Source organism: Phyllobates terribilis, unplaced genomic scaffold, assembly GCF_046119375.1.
Source record: "Phyllobates terribilis strain yellow unplaced genomic scaffold, ASM4611937v1 Scaffold_5260__1_contigs__length_52992, whole genome shotgun sequence".
NCBI lineage: Eukaryota > Metazoa > Chordata > Amphibia > Anura > Dendrobatidae > Phyllobates > Phyllobates terribilis.
In genome coordinates, this window is record NW_027368008.1 from 37,492 (window position 1) to 52,993 (window position 15,502).

General features: G+C 37.9%; 2 protein-coding genes across 2 annotated transcripts; both read right to left on the reverse strand.

The window, feature by feature from the left end:
* Positions 1-243: 243 nt before the first annotated feature.
* Positions 244-702, reverse strand: LOC141249953 (uncharacterized). Its single transcript, XM_073669836.1, has one exon. It carries the CDS (start codon positions 700-702, stop codon positions 244-246), a length of 459 nt encoding a protein of 152 aa, XP_073525937.1.
* Positions 703-6,741: 6,039 nt separating this feature from the next.
* Positions 6,742-10,902, reverse strand: LOC141249950 (uncharacterized). Its single transcript, XM_073669833.1, has 3 exons — positions 10,123-10,902; positions 8,337-8,503; positions 6,742-7,390 (listed from the first exon to the last, which is right to left on the reverse strand). Exons 1-3 carry the CDS (start codon positions 10,900-10,902, stop codon positions 6,742-6,744), a joined length of 1,596 nt encoding a protein of 531 aa, XP_073525934.1.
* Between the last annotated feature and the right edge of the window lie 4,600 nt (positions 10,903-15,502).

The window sequence follows — 15,502 nt, forward strand, 5'->3', positions numbered from 1 at the left end:
TATCATTCCACCGGATCTGTTGAACATTGATTTCTCCAACTTCGTCCAATTCATGGGTAAAGAAGAATTTGGGTAAAATGTATTTTGTACGATCTCCTTTGATATACCATTTCTTCATCTGAGCAACGCATGCTGAGTTGTCTTCATAGATCATCGTTGGTCCGTTGATGATAGGCCTCATTCCACATTCCTTCTGGATGAATGTGATCATTGCTCCTTCTCTTCATGCCTCGTATAGTGCAATCAACTCGCTTGATTTGATGATGTTGCAGTCACCGTTTGCTTATTTGATCTCCATGATATGGATGTGCCTCCATATGTGAACACATAACCATTTTGTGACTTGGCTTTACGTGGGTCAGATAAGTATCCTACATCTACATATCCGACCAACGTGGCATCTCTTTGAGCACGGTAGAACAGTCCCAGATCATGTGTTCCCTGAAGATAGTGAAATATGTGTTTGATCCCATTCCAATGCTTCCTTGTAGGAGTGGAACTAAACCTGGACAAAAAATTCACTGTGAAAGTAATATCTGGTCTTGTATTGTTAGTTAAATACATTAAAGCACCAATTGAACTAAGATGTGGTACTTCAGGACTGAGGACTTCTTCGTCCTCTTCTCGAGGGCGAAACTGGTCCTTATCAACACTAAGGGATCGAACATCCATGGGTGAAATCAAAGGATGTGCCTTATCCATATTAAATCTTCTCATGATTTTTTCAGTATAATTAGATTGATGGACAAAAATTCCTCCATCTAGATGTTCAAATGTAAACCAATACAGAGCTTAGTTTGTCCAAGATCTTTCATCTCGAATTCTTTCATCAAATATTTTGCAGTTTCTTTGAGTTCATGAGGAGTTCCCACGATGTTTAAATCGTCAACATAGAAAGCGATGATTGCGAACCCATTTTTGGATCTTTTGACAAAAACACACGTGAATGTGGCATCATTCTTATACCCTTCTTTCATGAGGTATTCACTAAGGCGGTTGTACTATAACCTTCCAGATTATTTTAATCCGTACAATGACCTCCTTAGCTTTATATCGAATAACCCTCGAGGCTTAGAGTTGTTAGACTCGGATAGTCTTATTCCATCTGGAACTCTCATATAGATGTCTGTATCAAGTGACCCATATAAGTATGCGGTTACGACATCCATAAGACGCATATGTAATTTCTCAAATACAGTCATGCCGATGAGGAACCTTAATATGGTTGCATCAACCACTGGAGAGTATGTTTCGTCATAATCAACTCCGGAAATTTGGGAGAAATCTTGGGCTACAAGCCTTGCCTTATATCTGACGATTTCATCCTTCTCAATTCGCTTTCTTATGAAAACCCATTTGTATCCTACTGGTTTTACACCATTTGGTGTATGGACTACAGATCCAAAAACTTCTCGCCTTTCTAGGGATCTTAATTCTGCCTGGATGGCTTCTTTCCATTTTGACCAATCTTTTCTTTGACAACATTCGCCAACTGATTTTGGCTAAGCGTCCTCATCCCCCAACACAACATCTATAGCTATTGAGTAGGCAAATATGTTATCAATAATGACATCTTTTCTATTCCATTGTATACTTGTGTAAGTATAATTAATGGAAATTTCATAATTATCGATATTTTGATCGTTGTTCAAAATGTTATTTTCTTGTGAGACATTTTCATTTTCAATTTCGCTGCCTTCATTATCTTTCTTAGTAGTCATTGTGGATCTCCTATCATACCCAAAGAGTCCTTTGATTTTCTTGGTTTCAAATTCTTTGAACCTAGAAGTCTTCCACGCTTTCGACGCATCGTGGACTCATTTTTTATGGACGCTTCAGGCTGTCCAATGGGTATTTCAATCCTTGCTGGAGCATTTTCTGCTGTCACTTTCTTGGTATCTATGAATGCATCGGGTAGCTGATTTGCAACATTTTGCAGATGAATAATATTTTGTACCTCTTGCTCACACATTTTTGTTCTTGGATCAAGGTGAGACAATGCTATTGCATTCCACGTGATCTCTTTTGTATTTGGATCAATCATTTTCTTTTCTCCCCCTAAGTTTGGCAAAGTTCTTTCATCAAAATGACAATCAACTAATCTTGATGTGAATAAATCACACGTTATAGGTTCAAGATATTTTATAATCGATGGTGATTCAAAACCAACATATATTCTCAATCTTCCTTGTCGTCCCATCTTGGTGCGTTGTGGTGGAGCAATGAGGACATATACAACACATACAAATACTTTGAGATGTGAGATGTCTGGTTCCTTTCCAAATACTAATTGTAATGGAGATTGCTCATGGTTCGCACTTGGTCTTAATCGGATAAATGTTGCAGCATGTAATATAGCACGTCCCCATGCTGATGAGGGAAGTTTAGACCTCATAAATAATGGTCTAGCAATTAATTGTAATCTCTTTATTAAGGATTTTGCAAGACCATTCTGTGTGTGAACATGAGCCACGGGATCTTCCACATCAATCCCAATTGACATGCAAAAATCATTGAAGATTTGGGAAGTGAATTCTCCGGTATTATCAAATAGGATTTTCTTGATTGTGTAATCCAGAAAATGTGCTCTCAATCGGATTATTTGAGCAAGGAGTTTAGCAAATGCATTATTTCGAGTGGACAATAGGCTAACATGAGACCAACGTGTAGATGCATCAATTAGCACCATAAAATATCAAAATGGCCCGCAAGGTGGAGCTATTGGTCCAAATATGTCCCCTTGGATTCTTTCAAAAAATGCAGGCATCTCATTTGCTATTTTACTTGTGGAGGGTCTTATAATAGACTTTCCAAGTGAGCATGCAGTGCAGTTGAGTTCATTTGGTGATAGAAGCCTGATATTGTTCAGTGGATGTCCAAATGAATTCTTTGTGATTTTGTGCATCATTATCATCCCTAGGTGACCCAAGCGTTCATTCCATAATGTAAACGAAACTTTATCATTTGACTTTTGTCTTATTACTGCATTGACCACAAGTGGATGAATATACGTATAGTATAACCCGAATGTTTGGCTTGACATTCTTTCAAGGATCCTTTTGAGGCTAGATTCATGGCTTATGATGCATAAATATTCTTTTCCATTTTCATTTGTGGTTTCCACATTAAACCCATTTTGATGCACGTCTTTAAAACTCAGTAAATTTTTGTGAGATTTACTTGAGTACAATGCATCATTTATTACTAATGTTGTTCCGCATGGAAGTAGAACGATTGCTCTTCCGAAGCCTTCGATGAGCTTAGACACTCCCGAGGTTGTAGTGACATTGCCTTCATAGGCTCTTAGGTGTGTAAAATAATCTTTGTTTCTTAGATTGGTGTGAGTTGTTGCACTATCTAGAAGACATTTCTCCTTCCCATCAAGTTTCATTTTAGGTGGTTCCATGTTCACTATATAAAAAAAAAGTGATACGTAAAATGTTAAAAAAACTTCATATATATTACACAAGGATAGTCATATTATACAAGTACTTAAAGAAAAATATTACACATATAGTTATATTATACATGATTTTATGCGATAACAAAGAAAAAAGGAAAGCATATTATACAATATTATACATTGTGAGACGTGGCATTGACGTTCAAGACTAGTTCAATCCTTAAAAGAGGTATTCATTATCATCGTCAAGGTTCAGAGACAAATTGGTACCTCCTTCTTGGTTAAAGAATATAGGGGTATCCATATTTGGCATGTTAATATTTTCAATATTCTCATTCTCAGTGTAATTTGTCTCAGGTGCCTTATCTTTTCCCTTCTCAGTTTGGTACAACCTCACTAAGTGTGGGGTTGTACGACATAGTCTTGACCAATGATCATTCATGCCACATCTATAACAAGTGGATCTCTGGGAGGGTCCTGCTTGACCCGTCTCGACCTTTGGCTTTCCATCCCCCTTTGTGCCTTCGTAGCATGGTTGTTGCCATGACCTTTGTTGTATCCTTGGTCACGACCTCTGCCATAGCTGCCACGACCTCCTCGGCCACGAAAACCTCCAAGGAAACCTCCACGGCCTCCGCGTCGGCGGCCATAATTACGTTGTGCCTTCTATTGGTTGGCGTTTCCTTCAGGCAATCCATTGTCTACAATTTTTGCTTCAGAAAGCGTTGTGGAGCCAGTGGGCCTCATATTATGATTTCTCATTAATATTTCACTGTTCTTTTCAGCAACCAATAATACTTTCAGCAAGTCTGAGTATTTTGTGAATTTCCTCTCCCTATATTGTTGTTGTAACACAACACCTGGGGCATGCATGGTGGAGAACGTCCTCTCCAACATTTGTGACTCAGTTACTTCTTGACCACATAACTTAAGTTGGGATGTGATCCTGAATAGAGCATTATTATAATCTGATATGGACTTATAGTCCTGGAACCTTAAGTTGCTCCAATCGTATTGTGCTTCTGGGAGGGGGACCTCCTTTGTATGGCCATAACGTTCATTTAGATTTTCCCACAATACTTTGGAATCATCAACAAATAAATACTCAGTTTTAAGGCTTTCATGTATATGGTGGCGGAGGAATACAATAGCCTTTGCTTTCTCTTGTGGTGTTGTATTGGCATTTTCATTAATTGTTTGTTCAAGGCCATTTGCCTTAAGGAGAATGAGGGAATCTACCTTCCACTCGAGATATTTATGACCCGATAAGTCGAGAATCTCAAATTCTCTCTTTGTAATACTTGTCATTTAAAAAGTTCTACAAATAAAGTTGTAAATATGAGTTAATTAGATATTCATTATTATGCATATATGGATTATATATCATGTGTGAAGCGATATACATGAATATCTAAAAAGGTGAGTGATCATGTCAATATAGGTGTATCATATCATTTAATGAAAATGATTGTCATAGAGTCAAAAGTATAAATTTAAACAGGGGTCATACAGTATAAGGATAATGTAAGGAAAAATTATGTAAGTATACTTATGGCGGGAAACTTTAATACCGGTTATTTTCTCTTTTTATCCTTTATAATTACGCCCCCCTTCTCCCTCTTTTTCACGCGTTCTTATCTTCTTCCTCCACACCTCCATTATCAATCTCTTCTTCCATTTTTCCTTTAACCATTTCCATGGATTCCGACAAGATTAATCGTCATTTAAGAGCTAGTAATGATCGGTTTTTAACCGAGCTTTTCATTTACCTTGTTCTTATCATGATTACTGTTTTAATTATCATCCTTTCGATTTGGAAAGCTCCATTTTGAAATCAAGAAAAGTACTTGAAGAGATCTTGAAATGAGAAGTCAGACGAGGTAAGTAAATCTAATATCTTGTTTGTATTTTGTTTAGATCTAATAATATGTTTCTATTTTTGGTAAAAATCGTTCTAGATCGAAGAAGAAAATCGAATTTCTGATGTAGAAGATCCCGAGTTTTGGGCAACTACAGAGCATACTTCTCAAATCGATTTTGTAATAACTCTTGTATAATTATGAGTATGTAATAAAGGAAGTAGAATTTTATACCTTGATGGTTTTTGGTAAGCGGTGGTTAGAGATTCTTCGTGCTAATAACGTGTTATGAAACGAGTAAGACAAAATGTCTTAATCTAAGACTTTAGATTATTAAGACAAGGTGTCTTAATATTACTTAAAGGACAACCAAAATAACTTTTAACTGTGAAAGAGAAAGGGAAAGATCAAGAACTTTAGATGAGTATTCTTGCTCTTATTTTGGTGTATCATTTACACTAGAAAATGCTTCTATTTATAGGCAAACATGGGGAGATAAAATTTGAATTAATCCTCATACGATTAGGAGGTAAATAAGGTGAATAATTCATCATTAGAATATCTACCACAAATAGGGTTGTTCAAAGTATGGTTTTAACCGAATCCGAACCGAACCGAATAAACCGAAACCGAACCTATGGTAATTCGGTTCGGTTTTCGGTTTGTATATTTTTGAAGTTCGGTTTTCGGTCCGGTTCGGGTTCGGTTAAAACCGAAAACCGAACCTATAATTTCTAAATGCCTAAAAATCCCTAAATTAGCTAAAATTCTAAATGTAAAACCTAAATCTAAAATCCCTCCCTCACCTCTCAGACTCGCCAAGCTTTTGAGCAGTTTTTTTTTCCCCATTTATTCGGTTTAATATGCACACAAGTTATGTTTAATTTAGAATTTTTAAGAAGATTAAAGCTATATTTAAATTTATTATTCAGTTCATTTGGTTTATCCGGTTTTTAATAATTACAAAAACAAAACCATAAAACTTTATTCGGTTTATTCGATTAAACCGAAAACCGAACCGAAACCGAACCGAACTAGTTTAGTTCGTTTCGGTTTTCGGTTGGCATTTTTTCCTAGTTCGGCTTTCGGTTCGGTTCGGTTCAGTTTGGTTCAGTTCGATTTTAACCGAATGAACAACCCTAACCACAAATCTCATATCTGCTACAATCATTCAATTATTCATCAACTAAGCTCTCTTCGAACCCATTGATATGAAATTGAAACTTGGACTATTCACAAGTGCACAAATCAAACTGACATCGTTTTCCCTTACAAGTTTCATAAAAAGAATCACTAACCACACAAAAAAAGAACACAAATCTTAAAAAAGAGTTACAACACTACATGTGAGAGATTATGACAACGACCACCAATACAAGTAGCTAAAAAAAAAACGTCACAACACATGCAAATTTATTCGTGTTCGCTTACGCCACCACTTCAGCTTACAAGTACATCAAACTGCACCACCAATGAATTCTACAGCTGCTGATTGAGCCATGGATCTCTATACCCATTCACCGAAGCACCCAAATAAGCCGAAACAGAAGAAACCTTCTCCTTCAACCACGACGTACTCCGCGCAACCCCACTCAAACTCCACCTACTCTCACTCTCCTCCTTCACACTCTGCACGCTTTTCGCTTCCTCTTCAACCAACAGCTCCACCCACCTCTGCGCCATGAAATCCTTGATAGCTTCGACTCCCTGGCTCAGAATCTCGGGCGGGGGTAGCTCGATAGGGTTCTGTTCCAAGTTGAGCTTGGTTAGGTTCTCCAGTCTACCGAAAGAGTCAGGGAGCTGGTGGATTTGGTTGTTGCTTATGTCAAGTTCTTTTAGGTTGATTAGCTCGCCGAGTGTTTCGGGGAGTTCTTGTAGATCGCTGAAGTTGCCACTGAGATTTAGGGATTCGAGGTTTGTTAGGCTTCCGATCGTGGTTGGGAGGCCTCGGAGTTCGTTGAAATGGATGTCGAGTTGTTGGAGGGATTTCATGCCTCCGATTGATGTGGGTAGGCCCGGGAGTTTGTTGTATTGGACGGAGAGTCTTTTGAGGAGAATCATTTCGGTGCCGATGTTTGTTGGTAAGTACGCGAGGTTGTTGAAACTCGCATCTAGTTCCTCCAAGGACCTAGAAAGATACGAGGGCGTTTTTGTTATTTTGGTAGAAGTTTCGCCTTACAGTTTGAAATGCGAACAGACTTTAACTGTGAACCTAAACTGTTGTACTAGGATTGTTGCAGCAGTTTCAACTACACTGATCGTTCCGTTGATGTAGCATTTTTTACAACTTTTTTTAGCTTAAAAATCAAGAAGTTAAAACCTAGAGTACTTTTAACTGTGAACTGCGAACAAACTTTAACTGTGAACTTTACTATCTAGAAAGATACGAGGGCATTTTGTTATTTTGGTATAAGTTTCGCCTTACTGTGTGAAATGCGAACAGACTTTAACTGTAAACTTTACTATCTTATATGTGAACCTAGAGTACTTTTTGTGTGAACCTAAACTGTTGTACTAGGATTGTTGCAGCAGTTTTCAACTACACTGATCGTAAAAGTTGTGTTCAAGAAGTTAAAACCACTTTTTCAAAATAATCATTTAAAACTAATAATTTCTTTCCAATGGTAATCTCTAAAAATTCTTCCTTTTAAAAAAAGAAGAAAAAAGAGATAAAAGAATTGTATTTTGAGGGGATGTGTAAGAGAAATTTGTGTGGAACGTGTTCAGTTCTCGAAGAAGAACCTCGCACAAGAACTAAAACAACTTCTACTACACATCCCATAAGAATTCTTGAAGATTTAGAAATTCTTGACCAATTAATCAAAAAGAAAAGTCATAAGAATTCTTTAATCAATTCTTGGGCTGGGCGAATTTATCTTTTTCTCACTTAGTCGAGTAAAAAGCATAAAGGGGACCACAGAAAAATCCTAATGAAAATTCTGGGTTGTGATTAAATTGTTAAGATAATTCTTAGCTTATCTGGAAGAGAGAAAATAAAAATAAAAAGATACAAGAAATCAAGTCAAGAAATCACCATTGTGAGTGCTCTTAATGCTTTCTAATGTAAAGTTTACCTGCAGTAACAAATGCTATCAGGCAGGGCGTTTAGTTTGTTCCCAGAGACATTGAGAATCTTCAAGTTGGTTAATAATCCAATGGAATCTGGCAATGATTCCAAGAGATTGGAAGAAATATTTAGCTCCTCGAGGCTTTCTAAGCCAGCAACAGAATCTGGTATTGCCTGATCGGTCAACAGACATCACAAGTTAAAGAAACTTGGAAGATTGACTCATAGAATTGCACAGAAATACAAGAGTTAAGGACTATGGATATCAATTATGACAATTAGACATCAAGATAATCATATCACATAATTTTGAGACTCTCGCCAACTCAACTCAGTTCAAAGGAATCTTGTTCCTGAAACAAAACCCCTAGAACATGAATTTATACATTGATTTTAGAGAAGAACAGTTAATCAAATCACATTAAAAAGATATAGTATATTCTGGAAATCAATAGACTGATAAACTTTCATAGTATAATGACCATGCAAAAATATAAATTATATAATAGATGTTTGTTAATGAAGTGTTCAATGCACCGGAAAAAAGAAGGTTATAACAGAAATCATTATTATAATCTCAAAAACAAAGAAGAAAAACAAGAGATGCATGCTGAATTATTCATTATCCACAGTTGCAGGCTTTAAAAAATACCAAATGCAAGATTAGTGCCTGACTGGTTTTAAAGGAAAGCACTAATATGGCTTCATTGAATAATAATAATCAAGTCAGAACTAATTGACTAAAATAGAAGCAGATGAAGCCATGCCAAAAATTGAAGTCAACCCACAAAAAATAAACTTTAACATATGTAATTTAAGAAATGCAGATAAACATCTTGAAGACCTCACCTAACAGTTTAAAGTGTATAATATTCTTCCCCAGACAAAAAAAAGGCAGAAGAAAAGAAGAAACTAAATCAGATAATGATAACAGCAAACAGAAGGTGATTCAAAATGTAACAGAAACCATATTTCTTTAGTCTCAGAAACAAAGAAGAAAAACAATGCATGCTGAATTATTCACAGTTGCAGGCTTTAAACAATACCAAATGCAAGATTAGTGCCTGATTGGTGTTATAGGAGAGCACTAATATGGCTTCATTAAATAATAATAATCAAGTCATAACTAATTGACTAAAATAGAAGTAGATGAAGACACGTCAAAAATTGAAGTCAAGCCACAAAAAACATAAACTCAGATAAACATCTTGAAGACTTCACCTAATAGTTATACATGTATCATATTCTTCCCCAGACAAAAAAAAAAGGCAGAAGAAAAGAAAAACCTAGATCAAATAATGATAACAGCATCACAGTCTGAATAATAGTAGAATTACTAGAAAAGAGAGGTGCAGTGTGTGATGCAATAGGTTTTATAAATATTGGCAAGCAACAAAAGGATTTGAGCTGATATCTAAACTAACTACAGCTTCCAAACAGAAGGTTTTCAGATCACTGTATTTATGTCAATGAGCTCACTTAAGAATCAAGATGAACTTGAGCACCAATAGATGCATGGAAACATATCTTCCTGAACAACATGATAGATGATTGCACAATTTAGAAAAGAGGCTCATCCATGAGAGAGCAGATCAAAATGATTGCAATATAAAAATTCACTTTCTGAATCCTCGAAGCACTTTCATGATTCAATCTATCCTAAATCTTGCCTTAGCAAACCAGGCTAGAACAGCAATAATTCGAATCAAGAACATCCCAATCTATTGCCAGAAATAGAAACAGATCATAATCATAAACTACAAAAGCCAAAATAGAAAGTCAAAGAATCGAACCTGTAGCTGATTATTCGATAGATTGAGCACAACAAGACCCCGAATCTTCCCAAACGCTTCAGGCAAGAACCTCAACCTCTTGCCTGACAAATCCACACGGTTTACATCCCCACCGGATGCATTCTTCCGCAGAATACCAACAACATCATCATTCACCTCCTCGCTCGGCCCCTCATCCACGCCGTCTTCATCCTCCACCACTCCCTTTCCCGCCCTATCCACAGCTCTAGACGCCGCAACTTCATAAATCTTCATCAACCTCTTCTCCGCATCCTTCAACAGCTTCGCATACTCCAAGTGCATATCCTCCAACTGTATAATCGATCTATACAACGCCTTCTCCTTCTCCGCTGCTTCCCTCCTCTCCTCCTTCTTATCCGCAAGATGCGACTCCCAATCGTCTAAACTCACTTCCGACGGCCTCTGTCGCAGAGCCATCTCCTCGAGCTGAAGAGCAAGCTTCGAGTCGATCTCCGCCATCTTCTCCTTCGCCTTATCAACAGTCTCATGATCGGGACGATCGCCGAGCGCCTCGAGTACAGACCGAGTCTGCGAGATCTCCGTCACCACCTTGGACATCTCAGCTATCACCTTCGGGTCCTTCAAATACGGCATCTGCTCCACCAGCGGGTCGACAAAGGGAGCTTCATCAGATTCCGAAGGTGGCGGTGGTTGCTCGATGTCGAATCCGGATTCCGGTGAGTCGGATTTGGATCTGAGTGAGGTTAGACGCGATAGCACGAAGTTCACAACCGGGTATGATTTCGGACTCGGATCCATCTTCACAGATCGAGCAGAAATGGAATGGATGAGTGACTGAGAGATTGTAACTGAGAGGGAAAATAACTAGGGTTTGACAGGGGATTGTGATAAATGAAGAGAGAATTGAGAAACTTCTGCTACGGAAAGACAACGCCAACTGTTGTATAAATATAAATATTTTATTCTACTTCGATCTATATACTAAGATAAGGATTATATTTAAAAAGGGGGGAAATATAATAAATGTCGATCTGAAACGTAATGTATAATAACGTGATACTCTTGTCTCGTATGTGAAGGTAGTTTTCTATTGTTTGTGTATTTGTTCTGTAAAGCTTGCTGCATAAAATATATTTCTTGATTTGTATTGGTTGATTTCTGCATTGGAATTTATTGTGTAATTTCTTATTGATTTATTTTCTTGAAGTAACGTTTTTTGTTGGAAACAATTTCAGATAACCTTCCGAGTATGTGTTTCTCACGCAATACACCTTATTTCAACATGTTTTTATGCATATACATGTCCATCAAAGATCATCAATGGTGTGCTATTATTAACATAAATGTTATAACGTGTTAAATTATACAATATATTTGAGTTAATGCAATGAATAGAGATAAGTGTCCAATAACACATAAAAAGTAATTCACGAGATTCACATAACGTAACTCCTTTATAAATATTCTGATCTAAATATAAAATGGTTCAACATTATATTATAAATATTTTAATTTTTTAACATCCATACCTAGACACCTACGATAATTTAAAAAATTCAAATTCAGTAAAGATAGGGATTAGAATTACAATGCTTGTGTGTATTTGTGTTTTTAATTAATATTGGCATAAGCTTGACTTTGACATCCCAAATTACTAGATAAGTACTCTGCAAATAACATTGATAGTACAATTTAAATATACCATTTCATTACTAAATACTTTTATTAAACCTTAAGTTCTTTGGAACATATAAGCTTTCATAGTTTGTTATAAAAAAGTCTTAATAGCTAAAATCTATTATTTAGGGCCAAAATTGACCTTAAAAGAAAGATTTACAATATTTTAACACTCATATTATATATTTTTTTTGAAACCCAATCATAGCTTGTTATATTAATCAAACTCCGCTAGTGTAACGATACTAGGAGGAAAGCCATTACAAAAACGAATTCGACATCTTTAGGGGCATCAAATGCGCAACAAAATGTGTTATGGTATTACCATCCCTTATAAAGATGATTGCAAGAACAATAAGCAAATTGGGATATATGAGACCGAATTTCATCAAGGACGGTGCCATTATAGGAGCAAGTAGCCTGATCGGAATGATGGCATTGATCAAAAAGCAAGTTTTCCAACTCAGCCAGGACACTATCAAACCCCAGGGATAAGGCAAAACGCAAACCAAAAGCATAGGCCAAAGCCTCGGTACGGAGGACGTTCTGTGTGCAGAAGATATGTGAAACACCTAAAGTCGCAGTTGACCTTCCGCGTCACGAATTACAGAGCCAAGCTCGACTGGATTATTCCCCAACAACGCAACATCCGTATTAATCTTGAAAAACCCGAGAGGAGGTTTACACCAGTGCCGAACAAAGATAGGAGGAAAAGCAGATACACTTGCAGCTGAATTAATGTTGAAAGACTTATATCATGCACCAGTTTGCAAAGACCAACCAACAAGGAACCCCCCTTGCCATCACCGTGCACAAAACAATTATTGATTTCGCACATTCTAAGTCGTCCACATCCGATTAATAACGACTCAATAGTTGGAGTACCCATTGTCTACAGAACATCATCCACCAGTTCATGTAAATTATGGTGTTGATCAGATATTATCTTGTCACGCATGTTAGATCAATCCCATACACCTGAGAAAGAAGGGCAGTGGAACAACGCATGCTGGATAGTCCGACGGAAGAGTTTCGTCTTGATTGCCAAGGAGTTTGATAAAATGTGCCACATGAAGGTTATGAGTTTTGGTGGAACATGAAGCTTCTAGATTGCACGCCATCTCGCCTGCTTCGAGCTTTGTATCGGCTCCACCTCGCTTCCCGCCATAGCTCCAATCCAATATCCTGTTTTGACCATATAAATTCTCTCTTTCGAGAAATTCCATCCCTGCAAATTCAAATACCCATAACGAGAAAGTGGAATACCATGAATAAGAGGAACATCAACATGGTCCAAATAAAGTGAAATTAGATCTCACTTTCGCGCGCGATCTTCATGATTGATGAATTCAGAGACAAACATCTTGTTATCCGTTGCACTTGAATAGGACTCATGTAGCCACCAGCATCCTGAATCCACACTGAGTAAACCAGAATAGACATGTCCGATCCCACTTTCTAAATAACCCTTCGATTAACAATTCTCTTATATGCTTGACCAAGTATAGCGTGGGTGATTACCAATCGGAGCCTTCAAAAAATCCGAGAAACAATAGTAGTGCGCCTTCAAAACCCTTGCAGCGAGCGACAAAGGATTGTGGAGCAACCTCCATCCTTTCTTAGCAAGGAGGTTGTCGTTAAAAATATGCAGATTCCAGAAACCCATTCCACCTCTATCCTTAGGCTCAAAAAAAGACTCCCAAGATTTCCAATGAACCTTACATTCCTCGAACACCTTACCAAAAACGAGCCAACATAGCATCAATCTCATCAATCAAGTTTATCGGTACATGGAAGATGTTCATCACATAAATGGGAATTAATTGCAAAACCGACCTAATCATTGTTTCTCTACCAACCTGGGAGAGGAACTTCTCCTTCCAACAATGACATTTCTTCCATATTTTCTCTCGAGGGCCGCAAACATCGCTTTCTTAGAGTGCCCGACTATGGTAGGAAGGTAGAGGTATTTCGAATACCGGTTGATTTCACTGACCTTCAGAAACTAAAAATCTCCCTTCACTTATAGCTTGGAACATGATTGCTAAATCAAATCTCAGACCTAGTCATAATAATTTTCTGTCACGATGCTCTCTCACACAAACAGAATAAATCAGTTAAAAACGAGTATTCCGTGAGACTAGCCTTAACAAATAGCAAACTGTCATTAGTAAAGAGGATGTACGAGATAGGAGGAACGACCCGACTTACTCAGATACCATGGATCAAGTTCGAGACCACTGCATTCTAAAGCATAGAGGGAAGCCTTCAGCACAAAAGGATGAAAAGACATGGCGATAGGGGACAGCCTTGCCGCAAACCACAAGATGGAACAACCATGCCACATATTCCACCATTAAACTTGAAGGAGAAAGAAACCGACTCAAGACAGTTCATAACCTGGCAAACCCAGGTATTTGAAAACTCAAGTTTTTGAAGCAGACTTTTGAGAAAGATGCACTCTACTCTTTCATACGCTTTCATCATATCCAGGTTAAGACCAAACCATCTGCCACGCCCGAACCCTTGTTCTTCATATGATGGAAAGCCTAAAAAGAAATGCGTACATTATTAATAATGAGTCGAGAAGGTATAAAAGCACCCCGTGCTTCGCTTACAATAACTCCCAATAGAGGTTTTAGGCAGTTTGCCAAAGTTTTAGAAGCTAGCTTGTACAAAACCGTACATAGGCTAATAGGTTTGTAATTCCCAATAGTAGTCGGATCCTTAATCTTTGGAATGAGAGTCACAACAGTATGGTTAATGTCATAAAGATCCACCTCCCCCCCCCCCCCCCCCCCCCCCCCCCCACCATCTTTGAATGTAGCAAACAACATCAGAACCCACAATATCCCAGAACCGCTTGAAGAACAGTGCATGCATGCCATCGATCCCATGCACCTTAGTCGGGTGCATTTGAAAGAGCAATGTCTATCTACTCAAGCTTGGGGACCCTATCAAGATCAGGAAACAAAAGGGGAGACACACGTTGCGGGACATTCACAATGCAACATCCAGATCACAAGGTGTTTCCTTAGAAAAAAAGCTTTTCATAGAAAGACATGATTTCACTCTCAATGTCCTCCTCTTCGGTGCACCAAACCCTATCAAAATCAAATAAACCTTAAATTTGGTTAGAAGACTGCCTTTGGGAAGCTTTATGGTGGAAATATGGTGTATTCTTGTCACCACTAAATGTACCAAAATTCCTCCCTCCTCACCTTTAAGCCTCTCAAGTTGTTCATACAAAGTCGGCATTGTGCCAGAGCAGTAGCATCCGGGGGAAGATGCCGCCAGGAATTAATTTTAGCTTCAAGAGTCGAGTTTTTCTTCTTCCAACCACGAAACTCAACCGCCATCCAAGAAGATAGATTCGTCGCGCACATATCAATTTTTTCCGGCGGGAGAGTCGCAAAGTTCCTGCCAAGAAGATAAAACAATATCACGACAATTTGAATTTGAAAGACAGAGAGACTCGAACCTAAAAAGTTTCATTTTCCTGTCAAACGACGAGGAGTGCGCATCAAGTTGAAGCACAAAAGTGCATGATCTGAATGCAGCCTTGGAAAGTTGGAGATTGTCACATTTGGGAATTTTGGCCAGAAAGCATGCGAACAAAGCCCACAATCAAACCGTTGTCGAAGCACACATCTCACAATACATCCCCGATTTCATGTAGAAGTTGCTCCAACACATCCCATATCACACAAATCAAGCTCCT